At 41.3% G+C, this 21,235-nt stretch overlaps 2 protein-coding genes across 2 annotated transcripts; one reads left to right on the top strand and one right to left on the bottom strand.

Moving 5' to 3' along the window:
• Window positions 1-5,397: 5,397 nt before the first annotated feature.
• Window positions 5,398-15,248, bottom strand: LRRC34 (leucine rich repeat containing 34; the record flags this gene model as incomplete). Its single annotated transcript, XM_082003906.1, has 10 exons — window positions 5,398-5,601; window positions 5,885-6,011; window positions 7,465-7,620; window positions 7,713-7,867; window positions 9,442-9,537; window positions 11,281-11,409; window positions 13,030-13,113; window positions 13,894-13,958; window positions 14,117-14,241; window positions 15,133-15,248. The coding sequence occupies 10 exons, from the start codon at window positions 15,246-15,248 to the stop codon at window positions 5,398-5,400; spliced, it is 1,257 nt and encodes a 418-aa protein (XP_081860032.1).
• Window positions 15,249-16,827: 1,579 nt separating this feature from the next.
• On the top strand, window positions 16,828-20,348 carry LRRIQ4 (leucine rich repeats and IQ motif containing 4; the record flags this gene model as incomplete). The annotated part of the gene is given in 11 exon segments (XM_082003740.1): window positions 16,828-17,035; window positions 17,038-17,439; window positions 17,442-17,692; window positions 17,694-17,893; window positions 18,854-19,028; window positions 19,339-19,347; window positions 19,351-19,363; window positions 19,366-19,464; window positions 20,184-20,210; window positions 20,213-20,313; window positions 20,316-20,348. Coding segments are annotated over 11 exon segments (1,518 nt in total).
• Window positions 20,349-21,235: the final 887 nt, after the last annotated feature.

The raw sequence follows: 21,235 nt of genomic DNA, 5'->3' as shown, positions 1-21,235 counted from the left end.
TATCTGAACTACAACATTTATGAACAGCTATGTCCTTCATAATGCTGGAAAAGGACAATGGATGAAGTACTCTCTTTTCGGTTTGTTTGGCATTTCCCCCTTTCTTCCCCCATTTTCTTTTGTAGCTCCTGTTGTTGATGTAGCACCTGAGGGATTCCCTTAGCCTTGCCATTTAAGACTGAAGAACCACAAAGATCGGGATCTTGACTCTGTGTAAAAAATGTGAACTCTGTGTAGCTTGTCCTAAGGTTCCTCTTTACTTTCTCTCTCTTGAAAATAGAGCAGAAGTCTTGGGATAGACATAGGCTTAGTCATGAATACTGAAAACAATACCATATGATCAATAAATTTAATATTTAACAGCTTTGGAAGATAAACTAAAGATCTGCTGCTGTTATCTGAGGAAAAGTATCTGGAGATTACCATATCCAGGACAAAAGATCACAAGAAAGAAGTAGCGCTAGAAAAAAAAAAATTTAAAAATCATATTCCTACATAGAAAATGCATTCCATAACAATGTTTGTTTGGACTGGTTTTATATTTCTAAAATTATAGTTTATAACTGTATTCTTAGATTTCAGACTTTTTAAAAAAATACAGTGCTTAGATTTATACAGGATTTGTTTAGATACTTATAACAGTAACACTTGCTTTATTAGTCATTTAGTTTTCTCTATAGACAAGAAGATAATGATTATTTTTTACAAGACAACAATTTTAACCTTTCTTAATAGAATACGCAGGCTTGTAGTTTTGTCTTGGAGCAATAATTTAGCGACCTGCACTCTTGAATCACCATCTGAGAGTCTTGATTTTTATCCTCATCTTTCGTGAAGATATCTCAGCTGCTGAGGTATGATCTCTATGAACTGTATTCATTTATTAGAATATAGATTTTAAATATATATATATATATTTAAAAAAAAATATATTTGTAGGTGTGTTCAGGCTGGGTACTGTAGGACCTGAAGAAGCAGGTCGGTACTGTACCTTTGGCCAATAGAGATGCATGGAAATGGGCTGCACATCTAATTCCTAGGCTTAAGGATTCTGAGTTCATTTTGGAGGTACAAGATTTATAACAGTGTTGATCATTTCTGTAAGGGATTAATGTGGGAAAGACTGAATCTTTCTAGGCAGACATCTCCTGCTTGAGACGTACCTGCAAAATGAGAGAGGGAATTCGAGTAATTCCATGAACAGTAATTTAGAGGAGACAACATGATTTGTCACACCATTGTTTCAGTACCGTTTCAGTCAATTTTGCACTGAAGTTGGTGCAAGTTTTGCCTGAATCGGTTATTCTGCATCTAGAAATTTCCGAATTGGCTGTTCGGAAATAAGTTATGTGAGAATAGCTCCTTGTATGACACTTCCAAATGTGTGCCTGAATGTGGGCACAAAAGCAGGACGACTTTTCTGAAATCAAGTGTTTCAAAAAAACTTTCAAGTATGGACAAGTCCCATGTTAAGGATTTCAGAGCTGTGATCTTGGCGAGGCTGTCAGTAAGCCTTGCAGAATTAAGTTCAGATAAGGACTAATAACTGATTTTTTTGGTTAAATTATTTTTAAAATACCTTTCATGTATATACAATTTTTCCTCTGTTATTTGTATATAGCTCAACTCTCAATTTTATAATCCCCTGGGAAGGGAGGGAATTGTACATATTTAGCCTGAAGTGTTTTATGTTAGACTTTAATAAACTTGTTTTGTAATTTTCCCTCACCTTGTGTCTCCTGTTTATAACTGCAAGGGGTAGCAACAAAAGGAGGAGGGAAGCAGTCTAACATCACCACCACCAAAGCACCCTGTCAGAAGGACACGCGGTGGCCCTTTGTGCAGCAAGGATTACCACAGTGTCTTCTCAGCAGCGAACACACCTGGGTTTTTCTCACAGGAGATATTTGGGGTCTGTTTAAACTAAATTAAACAAAAAAACTTTATTCAATCCAGTGTAATGACTCTTAGGCTAATTTTTTTCCACTTGTTTTGAGGTGTTGGGAGGGGTGGTATTTGTTTTGGGGTTTTTTGCAGAGTACTTTGAAGATGTACTTTTTATGCTGAAGTAGATATTCAGTGAATTTCTTTATCAGAATTTGTATCAACTTATTTTTACTAGATTGTTTAATTTTACAGAAGGTGCTATCGTGGCTAGAGCACACAGCAGGGCTTAGGGCACCTATGTTGTACCACTGACCTGCTGGTCAGTCATTTTCCTTCCCTTTAAATTGGGGAAAAAATGCTGCCTTTTGGCAAGGTACTGCGAGTTCTAGAAGCCAAAACAATGGTTTATGGTGCAGGTTTATGTTTGCTTTTGCTACTAGAATAACTTACTCAGAAGGCCATGGCAAAAATTTCTAGCCTATGTAAATTCTCTCATTACAAAGAACACAAGACACATCTTTTAAGAATTTCAAGGTTTGGCTTTCAGAGAAAGCGAAGCAGTAACTGTCTCTGGCATAGGACTCTCTGGACAGTACAGGTTTCTGCAGAAATAATTATTTTAGTTTGCAGGAAGCTGTTTATACCTCAGTTCAGTAAGAATTACTCTGCAGCCCTTTCTTACAAAGGAATATCCAAGTAAACTGTAACAGATGAGCTATTTGTATGGATGTTGTCAATAATACAGAGTGTTATTTTGGGCCAAACATCTTGCCATTAAACAAGAGTTCAGGCAGAGTAGAAACATTTCAAAAACAGACGCTAGCAATTTTGAAAGTAGATGCAATTTATCCTGTTACATTTTGTATATGATATCGTTGCCATCTTATCAAAAAATACTGCTGTTGGTGGAGTTGGGGCTGACTGGGTAGATTTGGGTCCCTGTTGCCACAGCAGATTAACAAATGTCATTCATACAGGTAAATTAAGACTTGGGCAATGAAATTGGCCTGAACCTCATACACAGGACAAGGGAAAGAAACATGCAAGGCCAGGTTGGATGGGGCTCTGAGCAGCCTGCTCTAGTTGAAGATGTCCCTGCGCACTGCAGGGGAGATGGACTGGATGGCCTTTAAAAGGTCCCTTCCAACCCAAACCATTTTGTGATTCTATTCTATGAAAGATACATGGTAAAAACATACCTCGATCTGAATCTTGTAGTGGTCTTTCTGGCAAGAAATTCTGTCATCAGTCTCTCAGTACTGAGAGTACTCTGGACTATTGGAGTATAACCTGCAACACTCAGAAAAATAACAGCTTTGGTAATGAAGGCCTAATTTCTTTTTAAATTAAGAATTTTCATAGCATGCAGGTTCTTCTCAAGCAATCATGTTCTGTGTATCCTCAATTTTTGTTTTTGTGGCTCTGTTCTTCTGTGCAACAATAGTTGCAAGCTCCTGTCTTTGTGCTCAACAAGATGACTAAGATGTCCCTGTGCAGGCCACAGAGATAATTCATTTCTGGTCTTCCGTTCTGCCCTCACTTTTTGGGTATCAGTCACATCTGTTAAGCTACTCTGTGAAGAGAACACAGGATAACTCCTGGTCCAGAGGGTGAAGAAAGCTTGATCAGGTCTTAAACACCGTCACTAGCAGGCAAGAAGGTTGAGGTGGCGGAGAGAGACCTCCATGTCACTTCTCCATGTCAACTTGTGTGTGGTAGAACAAACATACCTGCTCTGTGGGCTTCCCTCTAAGTCCTCTTACAATACTAAGTGCTTTTCAGAGCCTGACTAATTTCTGTTGGGAGGGGAGAAAAAAAAAACCCCACAACCTAAAGCTTACAACAGCTATCAGCACCACTTTGGTCATTTCAGCTTGGTAGGGGGTATCCACATATCTCTTTGTTTCTACACAGCCACCGTGATAATACAGAATCACATCAGCAATTACATCACTGCTTCTTAGGTATTATTGTTGAAGTTACTGTCTTACCTTTTTCCCCTCATGCTTCCATCTCATAGGTATTTTGCCTGCATACACATACATTCAAGGATTATTCTGTTACTTATTCTATACTATTTTTTAACAAACAGGCACGTTTAGACATGCACAAGATTGCACTAGTGAAAGCCTTTGAGCAAACCTCTGCTGTCCTATTTGGTCATTCGTTTCTGTTTAGGAGCGTAGATCTAGTCACTCCTACAGGTAGGAGCAGAGCAGGTGTACAAATGAAACAAGCTGAGTGATTCCCAGAATTCTGAAAAGTCTGTATCTAAACCATTAAACAATTTTTAACTACTATTATACGCATATCTTGTCTTAGTCACGTGTAGGAGTTGCCACATGGCTGTAACAATATAAATCTTTTTAAACAGTTTTCAAGAGACAGGAAGAAATAATGAAACCAAGTTTGGCGTTTTTCATTTGTAGTACAAGAAACAAGTATGTGCTGCAAGGTAATCAAAATACCATTTATATACCAGTAAAGTAGGTTCACTAGCTTTAAAGTTCCAGCATTGTAGTGGCTTAATGCTTTAGTTCATTTAACCTGGTTAAAAAAAAGTCTCTCTTGGATAAAGATCAAAAGCATGCCATTACTAAGTAAAAGGAGAGAGTAGATAGAGCACCGTAGCAAACAAATGGGTTTACCCAAACCTCTTTCAGCTTCAACAGGAACCTTGTTCTACAGCACATCTGATCTGCTCTCAAGCAAAGCTGCTGCCCAGCGGCAGTCCTAGGTGTAAGTTTTTGTCAGTTGGATCTGCCTGGCTGTATTCCAGCCTGCAGAGATGCACTAATGTTACCTATGGGCTCTCCCTGCTACGTGGAAACCTGACTGCAGCGACCACAGGCCAGGAAGGGCAACGACAGCTCTTCCTCTGCAGTTGCCGTGTGGGAGAGGACCCTGTGGTCATGATACTCCAGCTGTAGGCTCTGCTGCTGCTCACAACCCAGCATCTTTTTTAAATAACCAGCACTTGATAAAAATCCTGATCTGAGAAGGTCTCCTAATAGAGCAGAGTAGTTCAGCTGCTAGGATGCAGGTCATGCATCTGCACTGCTGCACTCTAAACTCTTCACGTGGGTCAGTGACTGTTCTACTCCCTGTTACTGGTCTGAATAACTAGTGTCATGCTTAGTGTGCTACACCGTGGTGAAACTGTTTTCCTCTTAGCATGTTATTGCACTAAATCTATCGCCTGGGAACCCTGGAACTACAGCTAATCATGGTAAAGCAAAGGAGATCGTGCACAACAACAGCGGCAAAATTAGTGCATTTTCATATTAATAGGCTTTTAATAGCTTGAGCTTTTTTAGCAACAAATTCTAAGGTCCCATGTTCAATATTTTATCTCTAATGAAGTGTTCTAAAAGCCACATCAAGTGTTTTTAGATTCCTTCTAGACAGAGGAAACAACATGTAGCAAGTTTGATACTGATATAATCTATTTTACTAGAAACAAGGTAGGAAAACCTCAAGCACAGAGAGTACATCAAGCTGCTACCTCACTCACAAGTGCTCTGACACAGCTGCAATTGCCAGGCTGGCATTAGCATCTTTGTCGGTTGCCTCCCCACAACTTGGTGTCCAGTAGTAATGCTTCTTAAGGCCATGGGAGAGCTCTGCAAGGTGAACGTGCCCATCTACTTCGTAGGGTTCCACGTCTGTACAATTAGGTTTCAAGCGGCCTGTCTGAATTAATTCTGAAAATGCCTGAAATGAACAAGAACAAGAATCTGACATGTAACATTCCACTTTGACCGCAGTGAAGGCTCTAGAAGATAACACGCAGTAGGTGAGTACTTAACGATTTCAGGATGTTGATGTTCAGTGAGTCTCATTGCAGCACCACCATATTATAATTACTTTTAAGAAAAAGAGTAAATCAGGTATCTTGTTCACAAATTGCTGTAGTCTTCCCAATGATTGTAAAAACAACTTAGAAGAAACAAACAAAACACAACCCTCGTAGAAGAGTTCAGAAGCAAATGCTTACCCTACAGGTGGCTTCATCACATTTGTTCCCCCAAATGTAAATATAGGAAAGTTCCATGTTTGTTTTCATTGCATCTGAAAGAGCTACAAGTCCTTTGCCACTTATATTGTTGCTTACTACTGACAACCTAACAAACGGAGAAAATAGTTATGCAAATGTGAGTCAAACCGCAGGATTCCCATCTCTTAGTTAAAACTAAGAATTTAACTATGACTTATTCTTATATTTTATCATTATATATTATATTGCATATGTATATTTAAATTTTATATTTGTTATTAATAATGTAATTATTTATTTGTATCGAGTCCAGTCCTACTGTGAAATCTTTTCTAGGTTGCTAAAGGCAGTTTAGACTATGGACTTGGAGTATTTCTCAAGGCATTTCCATGACTCATGCAGCTAGGTTGTTCACTATCTAGTTCTTGAGTGTCCATGACTGCCTGCCTGGTGGCCAGGTCTCATCCCTACTCTGCTTTGAAACCCAGGCCTTGGCATTTATCCAGGCTAAGCTTTGATCTTTGCAGAGTGGCAGTTATTTTTATATTAGTGAACCTGGAAGGCTTTCAGAGGCACCTAGCAGCCGCCACCTCCTTAGTCTGCTACTTAAAACTAACGGCTTCAGGTAACACCTTTGATCAGCTTTTACATCCTGCCGGTGCACGGTTTAATGCAGGCTACAAAATACACCCTGGTAGAGAGATTATAGCTCTTACGGCTTCACCCAGAAGCTAACTTAAATGCAGGATTTTCTTAAGTGTTGAAGATCAGAATCAACAAATATAGTGCCTTATCCCTGCATGGAATCTGATTATCTTAAAATTCAGAAGATGTACAGCTCTCGGTTTGTTTTTGCTTGTGCACCACAGGGACTTACACTTTAAAGTTGCAAAAAGAACTAATAAGATCTAATTGCCTTCCCCCACGCCCCCCTCCTTAGAATGACTGTAAAAGCTGTGAATCACACATAAGATGAACCACTACAAAACTGATCTAAGCGTCAACCCCAAAAACCCCAAAGTAGAACAGGCATATGTCAGGCCACACAGCAATGGATACAAGAAGGAATAAAGGAAGTACAAGGAAAAGGCGATGAGTTCTGAGTAGGCCTGGCAGTGTGGGAAGGCATTAGCACATGGGACTGAATGGCACGTCTTGGCCTCATGTTTTACTCCTTTAGCTCATGTGAAGCTACAGGGGACTTCATTCCGTTACCAAACGCAGGCCTCCTGTGCTGTCCAAAATGCGTTGGCACATCCTGCCCACTCTCCAGCTGCAGGGCTCAGAGGAGCTGTGGCTCAACCTCTAGCACCCAAGGATGTCTCGCAAGTCTTGGGGCATCTCACATGGCAGGAGAGGCCTATGCTTAGCAAAGGAATCCCACCCAAATCTGTCACTCATGTTTTTTTCCCCCCAAGAAGGAAAAATGGACCAAAAAGTTCAGAACTTCCTGACTTTTCTATTTTGATCAACATCAAAGCACACAGCTTTGATGTCACTTCAGCCACTGCAAAGTCCAAATTCCTTATCATCTGAGTCTGTACACCTGCAGTCTCTGGGGAAGTTGAGTAACTACTAACGCTTGAAGAGTCCTGTTGTACAAAGCCAAGGCTTCACTCAGGTAGATGGCTCCATCATCTTCTATTCGGTTTGCATTAAGATCTAGGATTTCCAGGGTTTGGTTTTGTTTTAGTAGTTCTCCCAAAAATTTTACACCATCATGGGTTATTTTATTACTGAAAGAGAGATGCACACATTTTTTTTTAAAAGGTGCTAAGAAAATTAGTTTCTAATGTTCATCAGGGCTATGTCACATAATAATTCTTACCAGCTAAGATCAAGGTATCTCAGGCTGGAGTTTTCATACAATGCTTCACACAGTCGCTCTACACCAAAGTTTTTCATTTCATGCTTGCACAAGTGTAGTTCCACAAGAGAAGAGTTATTTTTCAACATCAGAGCTACATGAACGCTGGTCTCTTCCTAAAAAAATACACTCAGTTTTATTAAGCCGTACTTTACGATAAGATCAGGTCTCGCTTCAGTAAAGAGGAGATGCACAACAGCAAGATTTGGTTATCAGTAGTCTCCTATTTTGTATATTGTATTAAAAATAGCCAGGAAACAATATATTGTGATAACACTGAAAATAAAGAAAGAAAAATACCAGAAAGATCTTTACAGGTTTACAGTACTATATACATCCCTGCAAATATCAGAAGCATCAATGTTTGAATCATTATGTCTAATCAGTTTTCCTCACAGTCATTGCTCCTAAAAAACTGAACATTTGACTCAGTCTTCACTAACATTAGAAGTATTTTGTCATGAGGCTAATCTATTATTTCATAAAAAGAAACAGGATTGCTATGGGAAAAAATATGTCCTGTCACTGTAACACTAAGTTCATTTTGAAGCTGTACATTTAGTTCAGAAAAAAACTGAGTGTATATTGTGAGTCAAAAATAAGGCAACAACACAGAGGCCTCAGAAAATGATAAGAGTTGCAGGTGGGAACAACGGCAACTATAGTCTCCCACAGATACAGACCAGGGCCTTAATGGCCTATATTTTCAATAGCAGTAGTTTATAGTTTAAATTTATTTCTAGAACTGGGTTTAGGCAGATCAAGCCCTGTCTTAGTAGAAAAGAAATAACTAAAATCTGTTTAAACTGTTAAATTCACCTGTGTGAATTTAGGAAGATCTGGCCTTCATGACAGTTTAACTTTGTTACCCTGCCATCAGGAAAATACCGTACCTATCGCAGACATCTGACAACTGCTGCCGGTCTGGTGAAGCCACCGCCGCGACCAGCTCTGTAGCCAAGGCTTCTGCAGGACAGTGATGTGCAGGAGCTGCCTGCCTGCCTGCCAGCGAAAGCCCCGCAGCTCTGCACGCCTGCCTGTGGAGCGGCTCCCAGCAAACACTGCCTTGCAGATTCTCTTTTCGGTGCTCGATTGTTTTGGAGGGTTTCTGTCTTTGTTTTGGCTAACAAATGCATCACAGGTTTTACACTGATGGGGTTCATTCACTTGTTAAATTCATGCTTCAAGTTCAGATATTGAAACAACAAAACCACCCAGCTCAGTGAATATGGCATATTGCTGAAGTCTGCCTTTCTTCTTTAGGCTGTAGGCTCTGGCAATTGCCCATGTAGGCACTGCTCAGATAAACAGTAGCCTTTTGTTCTTCCCCTCCTTTCCTGCTAAATAGCATTTCTCCCTCAGTTTGCTGAACGACACATAAAACTCTCCATGCTGTAACAGCAGAAGGAAGACTTGGTTCTCCAATACCAAGCCCTCTCCACTAGCCCATTATTTAACAAATGCAGATGTACCAAGAAAGAAATTTTAAAAAAATTAACATTCTAGTTAAACAGGGGCAGTCTGTGACTGCACAAAACTTGGCACAGAAAAAGAATATTTCTGCAACAATTTTCTTAACTTTGTAAGGAAACCCAGAGCGCCGTGTAGTTCAGCTGTCCATATGTACATCAGTACTGACTTTACTTATGCTTCTCTCTGACTGAGCTGACACCACAGTCTACTTACATACCGCTTGGCTGTACAGTAAAGGACGATTTAGGTTTATTGCTTTGACTGATCTGTTCTGAGTCAGGGCTGTTGCTATTGCTATTAGACACTGCGTACCCTGGAAATGAAAATAAATAAGCCCTTTAGAGAAAGCTGTCCAATATATAGATCAAGATACCAAATTACCATGACTTCTTAGAATTGATGTCAGAAGATCAAAAACATCAAATGGGCTCAGATTGGAAATACTATTATTTCTGTCTCCACATACTCTGGAGAGATGCAAGTGCAGCAGGCAAATGCTTACAGACACAATGTATTTTGCCAACTCCCTATAGAATAATAGAGTGGAATTAGATTAAGAAGTACAAATGACCAGGAAATTTGGCAACTCAGAAAATAAAAAGCAAGAATAATGTATCTCAAAGATACATGTCCATTTAATTGATCCTGTATTTTGCTTTTCCTGATTTATGAATTAAAATCAGCTTGTGTGTGTTCCCTAAGGTCTTCGGTAAAAACCTTAGGTAACATTTATCCACTAGGTAAATTCATGCTAAAGGCAAATTAATGTGGTACAGTGTAGTGAGAGTCTAGAACACAGTTCAGATTTTTGTATTTCCTTCTCATTTGTTCACTACTTTATGTTATTTTCCAATTAGGCTGGTCTACACCTAAAGCTATTTTGTTTTAAATCAGTTTTCTGTCAACTCCCTACCAAGCATAAATTTATTAAGCTTTCAAATAAATCATATGCTGGCTACACTTCCCTTGTTTATGTTTTCATAACATGCTCCACAGTTTCTGAGAAGTATTCCCCCTTCTAGTTTAGGACCAAATTCTGTAATTCCAGGAAACAAGTATAATAAAATTTTCGTCTGACCCCAGCTATTTCCCTGCCCCCAGGTGACAGTCATAACTGTTAGGTTACAGTCAAACTTACTCCTTCTGTCCAACGTACACTTCATTATCTCCTGAAAAGATGAACACCCTTAACAGGAAGGCTGAGAGTGGCCCGTCTTAAATTGGACTTCTAGCTTGATTAGGGCATTCTCCTGGAGGGCAAAATACAGGACCAAATTCTCCCAGGCAGGGAGAAGAACTACTTCCACCTTCCAGCCCCTCTGATGTGATCACACTAGGACATGCCATCAGTCAGGAGCTGGGACCTTGCACCAGGAGGAAGTTCACAGCTCCAATTGCCCCCTCCAGCTGTACCCCACAGGTTTTTAAAAGCCATCCACAGACTTTTACCAGCTGGAGTGGGAAGCACCCTGCCTAGTGCAGTGACCCATTTCTACCCTCCTGACTCTCCCTGTGCACCGTGTAAGAAGTCTCACAGCACCCAACTCTAGGAGGCGGCAAGTTATCTGCGATCAAATTGGGTGCCTTTCTACTCAATTCAGCACTCTCGTGCCTATGTCCTGTATGGATCCAGCTGTGACGCGGGCAGCAGAGCTATGGGACTGGTTGACTTTCAGGCATTACAGCACTGCATGCTTTAGAAGGAAGAGAACCTCCAGGGAATAAGAAGTCCTTTCTGCAACGTGAATTACACAGGACTTAGACAGCATAACAGAACTGAACAGCAGGAACAAACCTTGCAAATGTGAAAGCCAAGCACCTGAATTCCCAGGGACATAGTGGCTCTAACCTATCATCAGTTATGATTTCACAGGTGTTTTATGCAACATACCTTTCCAAGTACACATTGCATTATTATATATTGTTACCTCCAACTATCACAAAATGTAAAATCAATTACAATGGATGGCATTTTCCCCCAATTAAGCACTGCAGGACCTTTGTAACACCCTTGAAAGACTTATGTCATTGCTGATAATTTTACTGGGTTACTCACCATATCGCAGTCTCCAAGATCCAGCTTCTCTAAAGTTGAATTAATTTGTAGCATTGAAGCAAAGAACATTCCACCTTTGTTTCCTATTTTGTTTCCAGTCATTCTCAAATACACAAGAGTTTCATTCCTCTAGAAAAAATAATAATTAAAAAATCAATTCCTTTTAAATGGCCTGAAAAACAACACTGTCCTCCTTCCTGCGAGTCTTGCTGGTTGTCACACGAAGACAAAACATCCCTCCAGAACTGTGTCTAAGGGATAACACTGACTAAGTACTTGACTCAGGCTCCCCTCAGTGGAATCAAACGCATGAGAGTCTGGAAGAAACACTCAAGTATTTGAAAACTTTTGTTTCTCCCAAGTTCCCAAATTTCACACTCATTAAAATAATCCAGGCAGATACTTCTACCTAAATTGGCAGCTGAAATGCAAATTATATAAAACCAGATGTAAATCTAGTAAGCGCATTCTAAACAAGAATATAATTTGCTTTTTTTTTTTATAGTCCTTTAAATCACATGGCCAGTCAAAGCTCAGTGAAGCTGGTTGCCTTCAGTAGGACTACTTGGTGCAGAGTCAAACCAGGGTGTGAGTCTCTGTTGGACTGGCAATATAGAGTTCTGATCAGGGGTCAAGTCAATGTCTTTCCCCTCACTCTCCACAGAATTTCAATGGATACGAAATATCTATTCACTGTCATAGACCTAAATGCAACACAGAGTAGTTTTGTATTTTTAATTCCTCAGTACCACCATAATCACTCATTACCAGAGATTATGATTGATTAAGTGATTAGAAAACAAGTAGTTCTGTGAGCAGCAGAACTAATGAAGCCCGGTTTCACACGGCTTTTGTGTCTTCCACATGTCCCTGGTACCCTTTCCCCTGCTGCGGTAACTCGCTACAGCACCTCCTTCCCTCACCCTCCCTCAATAACACACGCCCTTCACTCCAGATCCCCTGCCTGGCCCAAGGGGCTGCCCGTCTGGTCAGGTCCTGCCACCCACCTGCTCAGCAAACGCTGCCACGGGGCTGCACAAACAGCTTTGGGGGTTGTTTGCAAGCCCAGTGTTGTACAATCTACCGTACAACATTAGCATTTTGGAGGCCTCTCAAATTTAGCTGAAATCAGTTTGGAGTTCAAAGACTAGGAAGGAGGAAGGAAGGGTTCACCTGAATCTCATGTCACAAACACAACAAATCGTACACACAAGCCTCATTTCCTTGGGAAACCACATTAAAAATAACAAACTTGTTTTTATGCTGCTGCTGTGAGAAGGTTTGAAAACATGTCTCAGACATCTTGAATCAAGACAAATATTGACATCAAGTTACCCGCAAATTTAATACAATTTAAAAAAAAAAAAAGGAAAAACCTGATGGGATTACATATATATATAAATATACAATATATTATAATATATTATAATGGCATGCTATGCATTATTATAATAATAATATAATATAATGCATAGCATAGCATTTTTCACAGAGAGAAGACCAGTTGCGATAGCTGCAATAATTAAGTGTTAATGGCCGCACAGTGCAACTTTCTCTTGTGTGAAATCTGATTTCTGAAGTCTGCCTTGGGAAAACAAGCAATCCCTGTGATTGCAAAACTCTGAATGGACTGAAGACAGAAGGCCCTTTCAGCCAGCTCTGATGTTGGCAGGACAGCTAGTACTGTTCATCAAAAGCAAAAATGTCAAACTAGATGCCATTGTCTAAATCTCCTAGACAAATACTCACATGGAGTGCTCTCGCTATCAGCTCTGCTCCACTTGTGCCAATGTCATTAAACATCAGGTTAAGGTACCGCAAAGTGGAGTTTTCCTTTGGAACAAACAAAGCAGAAAGCAATGAGACTTTTTTCTAGAACACGCCTGCATTTTTTAAAAAGGAAATGCGTCATATATGTACTCAAAACCTCTGTCTTTTGCTGCATTTCAGGCAGCCCCTGATTTGGAGAAATAGTTAAAGAATGCCAAAGTATGTCAGATGATGAGGGAAGGGCAGAAAAACATGTAGTGTGTAGGTCCTCATGGGGCTTACAGAAACCACTTAGAGACCCGTGTGCTCAGCATGACCAAACGAGGCAGGTGGTCAAGCTCAGATGCAGACCTTCAGGCATTTTGTGAACTTAATGGCACTCCCTTGAGCTCCAGGAACACAGGCACTGAGTGGCAACTCACCATTTTCCATCTGTATTCTGGTGCTTACAATGACAAAAAGGCAGCATTAACGTTTCCTGTGTTTAGACCTACAAAAAGACTAACAGAGATGATAAAGTATGTAAAGCACAGGCCCTGGCACACTTGACACTACCATTCCCTCCTTTGTTAAATTGAACTGTAAACCTATATGCCCTCCAGTTTATTCCAGCGTTCTTTCTTCATGACACCCTTGCCAAATGTCAAATACTTTTCTACCAGAAATTAAAAATCTCTCCAGAGAACACAAACTAAGATTCTAGTGGGATGGATTTGGATGTGAAAGTTAAAGTTAATAGAATTTTGCCAAACCAATGCATTTTTGTCTCCCATTTACCGCAGATAAATATTACAATAGCCAAATAAATTACAAGTTGCTGAATGACAAACATCATTTTGGCACCTGGAGGAATGTTGCCATGTGCTTTGCTCCAGCATCAGTCAAAACATTACACCTAAGATCCAAACCTGAAAAAGATGAAGAATGAAGAATGTGACAGGTGCCTATCTGCAATTAACTGATCTCTGAAGAAAAAGAAACAAAGATGAATCAAGGCTGAAATCAAGACTGCTTATGTTTTCTTATATTAGCACAGCAATGTCAAACATACATGAAAAAAGCTTACCTGTGACAAATACAGTATTGTGCAAGACAGAGGCAAGAACTTGAAGATCGTAATCCGTAACTCTCTGCACAGGCACTAGATGATTATTTCCAGCTATTTTTAATGTGATCCCTTTTGTCCACCTGCTGTAACATAAAAATGTAAGCATTTGGGGAGAAGTAAAATGATACAGAAAAATGAATTCTCTCTCCAGATAAGAAGTGTATCCGTGCTTGCCCTTGCTGATGTGTTTGCGTGCAGTTAGCTGCTGCTACCTTTGGTAACACCATGACAGATGACATGATTCAAGCTGTACCTCAGCGCTCCGCTTCTGAAAACACTGCACAGCTGCAAGATCACACTTAGCGCACAGCCACAGAAAGCAGGAAGGAGCAAGATATGGGGAAGGTAGATGGAAATAAAGACTATCCTGGAGGTTACCTCATCATCAACTTTTTACTTGTTCCCTTTCCTTTATTTACTCTATCCTGCCCTCAGGATCAAAACCTAACACAAACTATTTCACTAGGCTGTATTTTCTCAGGTTTTCTCTCCAAAACACAATTAACTTTGACCCCAGAAGCATTCATGAGAGGATGCCCTACCTAACCACATAATGAGAGAGAATTTTGGTGGTTAATACCTTGGCAGGATTCAGAGACAGTTCAGGGAAGCATTACCAGCTGGAAGCTAACTGGATGCAGCTGAGCCTTTTTAAGCAGGAGCAAGACAAAAGGGAGTTAGGGTGACTAGACACTGGGTTTGGCTTCTTTAAGGGACACAAAGGCACCATCCTGTACATTTTTCACTTTTTTTTTAATTTCACTGCTTGTAAAGCTGCCCAGAAGGGATATATACCTACAAACTTCTGCCAAGATGATGTCAAGATGAGTCAAACCAGAACTTCAGCAGTAAATGCTAAATATGATTTGTGTTTAAGCCTGAAACTGCATGAACTTTCTCGTTGTTCAATTCCTTGTCCTGCTATGTTGTTTAAGACTTTCAGAAGCATCTGAAACATGTTGTTATTTCCTTACATTTTATCATTTTTATCAGCTTCTTGAAGCACATGAGCAATGAAGGGGTTTTCGGGTTGGCCCAAGTTTTGGCAGGCCCGCACATAGTGCTGGTGAAGATCTGGACGAACTGACATGACCTGCTGGAAAACAAAACAGCGTTACTGCATCATTAGGGCAGCCTAGCAACATCACCATGGACCCAAACGCTGTTGTGCTGGGCTCTGGATAACAATAAAAATGGGCTCGGTCTGAAAAGGGTTACAACTCTCGGTATGCAACAGCAGAATAAAAGAGACAGAGAGACAGGGAAAGCTCCAGAAAAAGACGCGGATGTGTGGACGTGTTTCTGATCTGCCGTCACCTAGGATCTAAGCCAACAAAGAATTAATATTCATACAGGCAAGTCCTTTTTCCCCGTAAAGCAGCTGGGCCCCCAACCTACGCAGGCCTACCTGAGCGATCAATGCCTGCACCGCCAACCCACAGTGACCGGCCCACAGGCGAGCTCTGTCCCACGGTTAATAGTGTTTGGTAATGGAGCCCGTTTCCAAGGAGGGCCCTCCACCAAGAGGGAGCGGGTGAAGGTAGCCAGGCCCAGCCCAGGGCGCTGGCAGGAGGCCTCACCGCTCAGGCCTGGCCGCGCCTGTGGTGCCTGGCCCCTGCGGGGAGGGGAGTTCTGTCAGCTCACCCCCAGAGTATTTGTTTAGTGGTCTGCCCGTGGTCTCCGAGGAGCCTTAGTAAAAATTTCCGTGGTTACACGGATTAGCAGTTACTTCAAAGGTGCCTGTGCCAGTCCTCTCCACCAAATAAATCCTTCTGCCGACTTCCCTTCTGCCCCTGTACGCAGGAGGGGGTGGGCTGGGATCGCACACTCTCCGGTCCCACAGCGTGTGGGACTCACACCCGAGTACTGAACTCAGGGCCAATAAAAAAAAGAAAATACCCTTGTGTGACATCTGAATTAGACTGGGAAACCCAGCACGGGTCTCTCCCCACGGTGGGTCGCTCAATTCTTCCTCCTTGTCCTGGTGACATCTGAAAACCGCCCACCTCTGGAAACATAACGTCCTCCCAGCGCGGTTACGGCAGCAGGGAAAAGGGTGCCAGGTGAGATACAACAGACAGCTGCCTCGTGACCTCCTCTTTCTCTCTTACCGTTCCTTAAATGCTAGCAGAAAGCTTTCTTCTGCCCCGGCATCAGAGGTTGCTCAGGTAGTCGCCCCTTCCCACCTCTCACTCTTTCGCTATCAGCAACAGAACAACTTCAAGGGTTATCAAATATCAGATTCACGGGCATGTCTCTGGCTCAGAAACCACTAAGTGTTACAGACGGTGCCACCTTATTACAATAGGACTCTTCTAGTTTTACAGTCAGCATAGCTGAAGACAGATCTCAGTCAGTGTTTGTAAATACAGAGCTTCAAGACTCAAGGAGGTTGCCTCATCCAGCTCCCCTGACTTCACAAGGTCACCCTACGAATTTCGCTGTTGGAGCACTTCAGGATGCACTGGGTTTCAAAGAGATGGTCCTGTTGTCTGTACTGCAGGATTTGATCTAGATGAACACAAGCAGCTTTTTGCAGATGTACAACTAAGGCTAGAATCTGTCCCTAAATGCTGAATTCTGCCAGTATTTATTTAGCGTAGGAAAGTCTTTGAGTACTCTTGATTTTTAATTTTTTTCTCTTCTGAAATTAAAAATAAGGAGCAGAGATGGCTGAGTCTCAACAGAGCCAGGAGGCCAGCGCAGGGGGACTCGCTGCCCCAGAGCTGACTGTTGGCTTTGAAGATGACCGCATTCAGACTGCACAAGAAACACCAGTGAATGAAGTGCCAGAGAATGAAGCTCTTTCTCCCACACGCACCACAAACAGGGTATTTTTCATTGATTTAGCCAACAAGCCACTGCGAACCATCTTGCCAGGGTCTCAAGTCTAGAATATCTGGAAGAGCTGCACATGGAAAAGAACCTGACTGTAAGCATCCTCAGAGACACGAATTGCCTGAGGCACCTGAAGGCCCTCTGCTTAGATCAGAATCACATACAGGATATATGCAAAGAACTGGGAGAGCTGAAATGTCTTCTGAGCTTAGATTTCAGCAACAATCCCCTCTCTTGTAGTTTGTTGCCAGTTATCAGCAAGTTGCAGTCCCTTCATGAGCTCAGGCTCTATAAAACAAACTTGCACGAAATCCCAGTGCAGATCTGTGAATACCTCCATCACGTTGAATTGCTTGGCCTTTCTGACAATAATTTCAAGTGTCTGCCTAAAGAAATAGAGAACCTGACAAAACTCAAGGAAATTTACCTCCAGAAAAATAGATTTTAAGTTTTCCCGTGGAGCTTTGTCATATTGCTAACTCAGAAATAATAGATCTGGAACAAAATCTAATCAGTCTCATTCCAGAAGAGGCAGGCTTTTTGACAAACTTAGTTAAGCTATTTTTGGCTTCTAATAATTTATCCTCCATTCCTCCTACACTGCAACACTGCCAGAAGCTGGCTGTGCTGGATCTGTCTCATAATCTCCTGCACAAGCTTCCCCCAAGTTTGAAGAATCTCACTGAAATGAGAGTTACTCAGACTGTCTGCTAACAGCCTGGAAAAGTTCCCACAACAGATCTGCTGCTGGCTGTCCCTTTCCTGTGTTTATCTGAGGAACACCAGACTGTGCACAGTACCCGGGTCCTTCACTAGATTAACCGGTGTCAGGATACTAGATCTAAGTGAAAATACCTTTGATGAGATTCCTAAAGGAATATGCCCTATGAAAAATCTGTAAGTATTGGCCCTGGAGAGCAGTCAGATACAGGAGGTATTTGTTCCTTGGCTTTCATTTTATTGATACCTCCCTTTTGCAAAATATAAGTTCTTCATTACAACTGAGTGCCACCTTTCTCTACTACAGTGAGAAGGCATGTTCCACCTGGTATGCACCTGAGCCTGGGTTACTCATTATCACTGACATCTGAGTATTCAGGCAGGGAGAAAAAAGCAAGAAGGTGGAAACACTGACCTTTGTGTTGAATCGTAAAGGTGAAATACCGCCTGGAGGAACCGTGTCAGTCTTTTTGCGTCTTTTTTTCTGTGTACACTGCAAAATAACAGCTGCATTTGCATAGAATCAATACGTCACAAACTGAAGCAGAGCAGAGAGCAATTTTAAAACGGATGTGATATTGTTAATGCCTTTAACACCATTAACAATCGCTGTTCATTTGGTAATGAACAATTATGTACCCTAAACCTGTGCTATTATAAGTGTAACAGTATTCATGGATCTACTCATTTTAGGGGTCAGAATACACCTTCCTTTTTATATAATACAACATTTCTTTTCCAAGGAGATTTTAACTTGTGCAATTTTTTTCTTGAAGATTACATTTACAGAAGTAGTAATTTATGCAAAAGAATCACTTTCAGATTTCATTTATTTAAATTACTCTCCCCTGCACTGTGCATACAAAGGAAATGAAGAAGCAGGTTAATGTTTCTGCTAAGAAATAAAATTAACCTCCATAAGAAATCTTTCCAGCAGAGGAAGCAACATGGGGTTTTTTTGCCAATATTTCCACCATTGTGAGGCATAATGTCATATTAATGAGCAGAATATTCTGTGTTCATCCATCAACAGTAACACAGCTCCACAGCATTTTCTTGGAGATTTTTCCCTAAAAACAAAATCCCAGAGATTACTGTTTAATTGACATAATGTATCTTTCTAATGACTGTGTCTAGATACCTGTGGGCAGGGAAAGAACTGACAAATTTGAAATGCCTTAGCCTGTCTGAAAACCAATTCAGTATCTTTCCAAAGGAAATCTTTCTCCTGGAGTCATTAGAGAGATTATACCTGGGACAAGATAATGGAATTCAATTCACAAGTCTGCCAGAAGACATCAGCAAATTGCAGGTAGAAGCAATAGGAGGAGGAAGATCTTGCTCTGGTGTGGCATGGCACTTTTGTGGACTTCAGCTGCTCCCAAATGCAGGACTGAAGGTTCTCTTTCTACAGCATCTGGCCAGAGCCGTCAGAATAGGAATAATATGAAAACTCAGCATTTGAAACTCATGCCATCCCTCTGTGTTCAGTAGTCATACCAAGAGTAGCTCAGTTTTTAAACCTTACTTCAGCACTTACTGATATTTTCTGTACGTTGATTAGGTATCAAGCTAAGGAAAAATCCTTTCATTATTAAAAGTTATGCACACATATTTTCCAGAATCTGAAATAACTGCATATGGAGAATATGGAGAGTACCTGCCCGCAGCCATTGGCCACTTGAAAATGCTCGACTGTCGCAACAATCTCCTGAAACAGCTCCCAGACTCCATATGCCAAATACAAGGTGAAAAATAGTCTTTGTGTTTGTGGCCTTAAGGACACAAGCACCAGTAAGCATTTTGGAAGGAGGAGAGAGAGAAGGGAAGGAGGAATGCAGTGTGTCGTTGAGGGCTCATCCTGTAATTTTAAGGGAGCCAAATAGGATAAAAGTTAGGAACTGGGAGGGTGGGGGAAGAGCTGTACCCAAGCCAAGTGGACAGGAGAGCTTTATCCATGACCTATGTCAACCTCAGGATCTGGGCAAAAAAGAGGTTTCCCAGAGGTCAGCTCGAAGCAGATCCCCTGATGTGAGAAGACCCACTAGGTCAGCACCAGCGACTCCAGGGGGTGGTGAGGAACCGGCTCTCTGGGGATGCTCCGCTGCCCAGTCTTTCCCTCTACTCCAGGTCTCCATTGCATCTCTGCGTGGCTAAGTTCACTAGCACTGTTGGTGTGCCAACCAGCACAACTTTTGAAAGCTGAATTTGGCCACCTGGCTACCAGGTGAATAGTCCTCACCTAGTGAAGTAAATGCTTTGCTAGAAGAGCCTGATGGCCATCCTTCTATATTTGGGAGCAGATACTTTGAATTTTACACATTCTGGTGAGATGTGCAATACATTCATTACATGCACAGACTGAATTGTTTGTGCCTCATCCATGTGCTGTTTAAGGGGAGCATGCAGGAATGCTCAACATCATTTGGTTTTTTTGTGCTGCAGCTGTTTACTTTTGTGTATTCATGTTTGCAAAAACTGCTTGTTCAAAACAATCACTATTCCAGCTGCCCGAGGATTTGGACAGTCTTCAGCAGTTGGAGCTGGTCCTTGCAGATGGGAACCCTATGACAGACCCTCCAACTGAAGCATGCAGTGTCAGGGAACATCTGCCATCTGGGAATACTTATAGGAGGAAAGGACCATGAACTTAAAGGTAGGGGTGTTAAGAAAATCATCACAATATACATACAAAGCTGTGTTTTTAGTAATAGATACTTTGCAGAACAACCTACAGGGCACTCTATGCAACATCAAAAACATCTTAAATCACCGTTCGCACCAACTATGGCAGAGCAGTACTTCTATCACTGATCAAGTTAAGGTAGGATATAGGGAACCATAAAGAAATACAGCACTGGGCATCATTCAAAACCATACCAGAAGGTTGTCATTGCCCTGCCAGGTCACACTCAGCAAACACAGAACAGCCCTTACAACTTGCAAGGGAGCTTTCCTTAGTTCCAAGTCCAGTGGAAAGGGAGTGGTTAGTGTTGCTTTTACCCTTTTCCTCCGAGTAACCAGATTGTTCTTCTCCCTTTCAGATCCAAAGTTTGTGGTGTGGGTTGAGGAGCCAGAAGGAGATTAGACCTTTCTTGGCACTTAAGAATCTAATGAAAAAAAGAAGAAAAAGAAAGAAAAAGGAAAGGTAAAAGAGAAGCCTGTAAAAGGATCAAAAGCCAAAAAGTGATATTTGGGCAGTAAACTGCACAGACCTCTTTTCAATTACAAGAAGTGCAAATGTGAGCAGAGATAAGTGAGTAGGAGACAAGCAGTATTAAAGCATTTGAATCAATGACTGTTACAATGAAAACAAGTGATTTTTTTGAGGTTTGTTTTTGTCAGCTTCGACTCTAGCTGAATCAGGCAGGTTCTGAAATATACTTGAGAGGTCTTATTCTGAATACTTGTTATCTCAATGCATAAAGGCAGCTGATTAACTGGAAATTAATCTAATATGTAGGAACCTGGTGCAACAAAGTGTTCTTTGTTCTGAATTCCAAAGTATTTTGCATGCAA

Source organism: Phaethon aethereus (genome assembly GCF_964289735.1).
Source record: "Phaethon aethereus genome assembly, chromosome: 9".
In the NCBI taxonomy this organism is placed as follows: domain Eukaryota; kingdom Metazoa; phylum Chordata; class Aves; order Phaethontiformes; family Phaethontidae; genus Phaethon; species Phaethon aethereus.
Note: the sequence above shows the minus strand (reverse complement) of the source record. Positions and strands in the feature narration are given on the sequence as shown.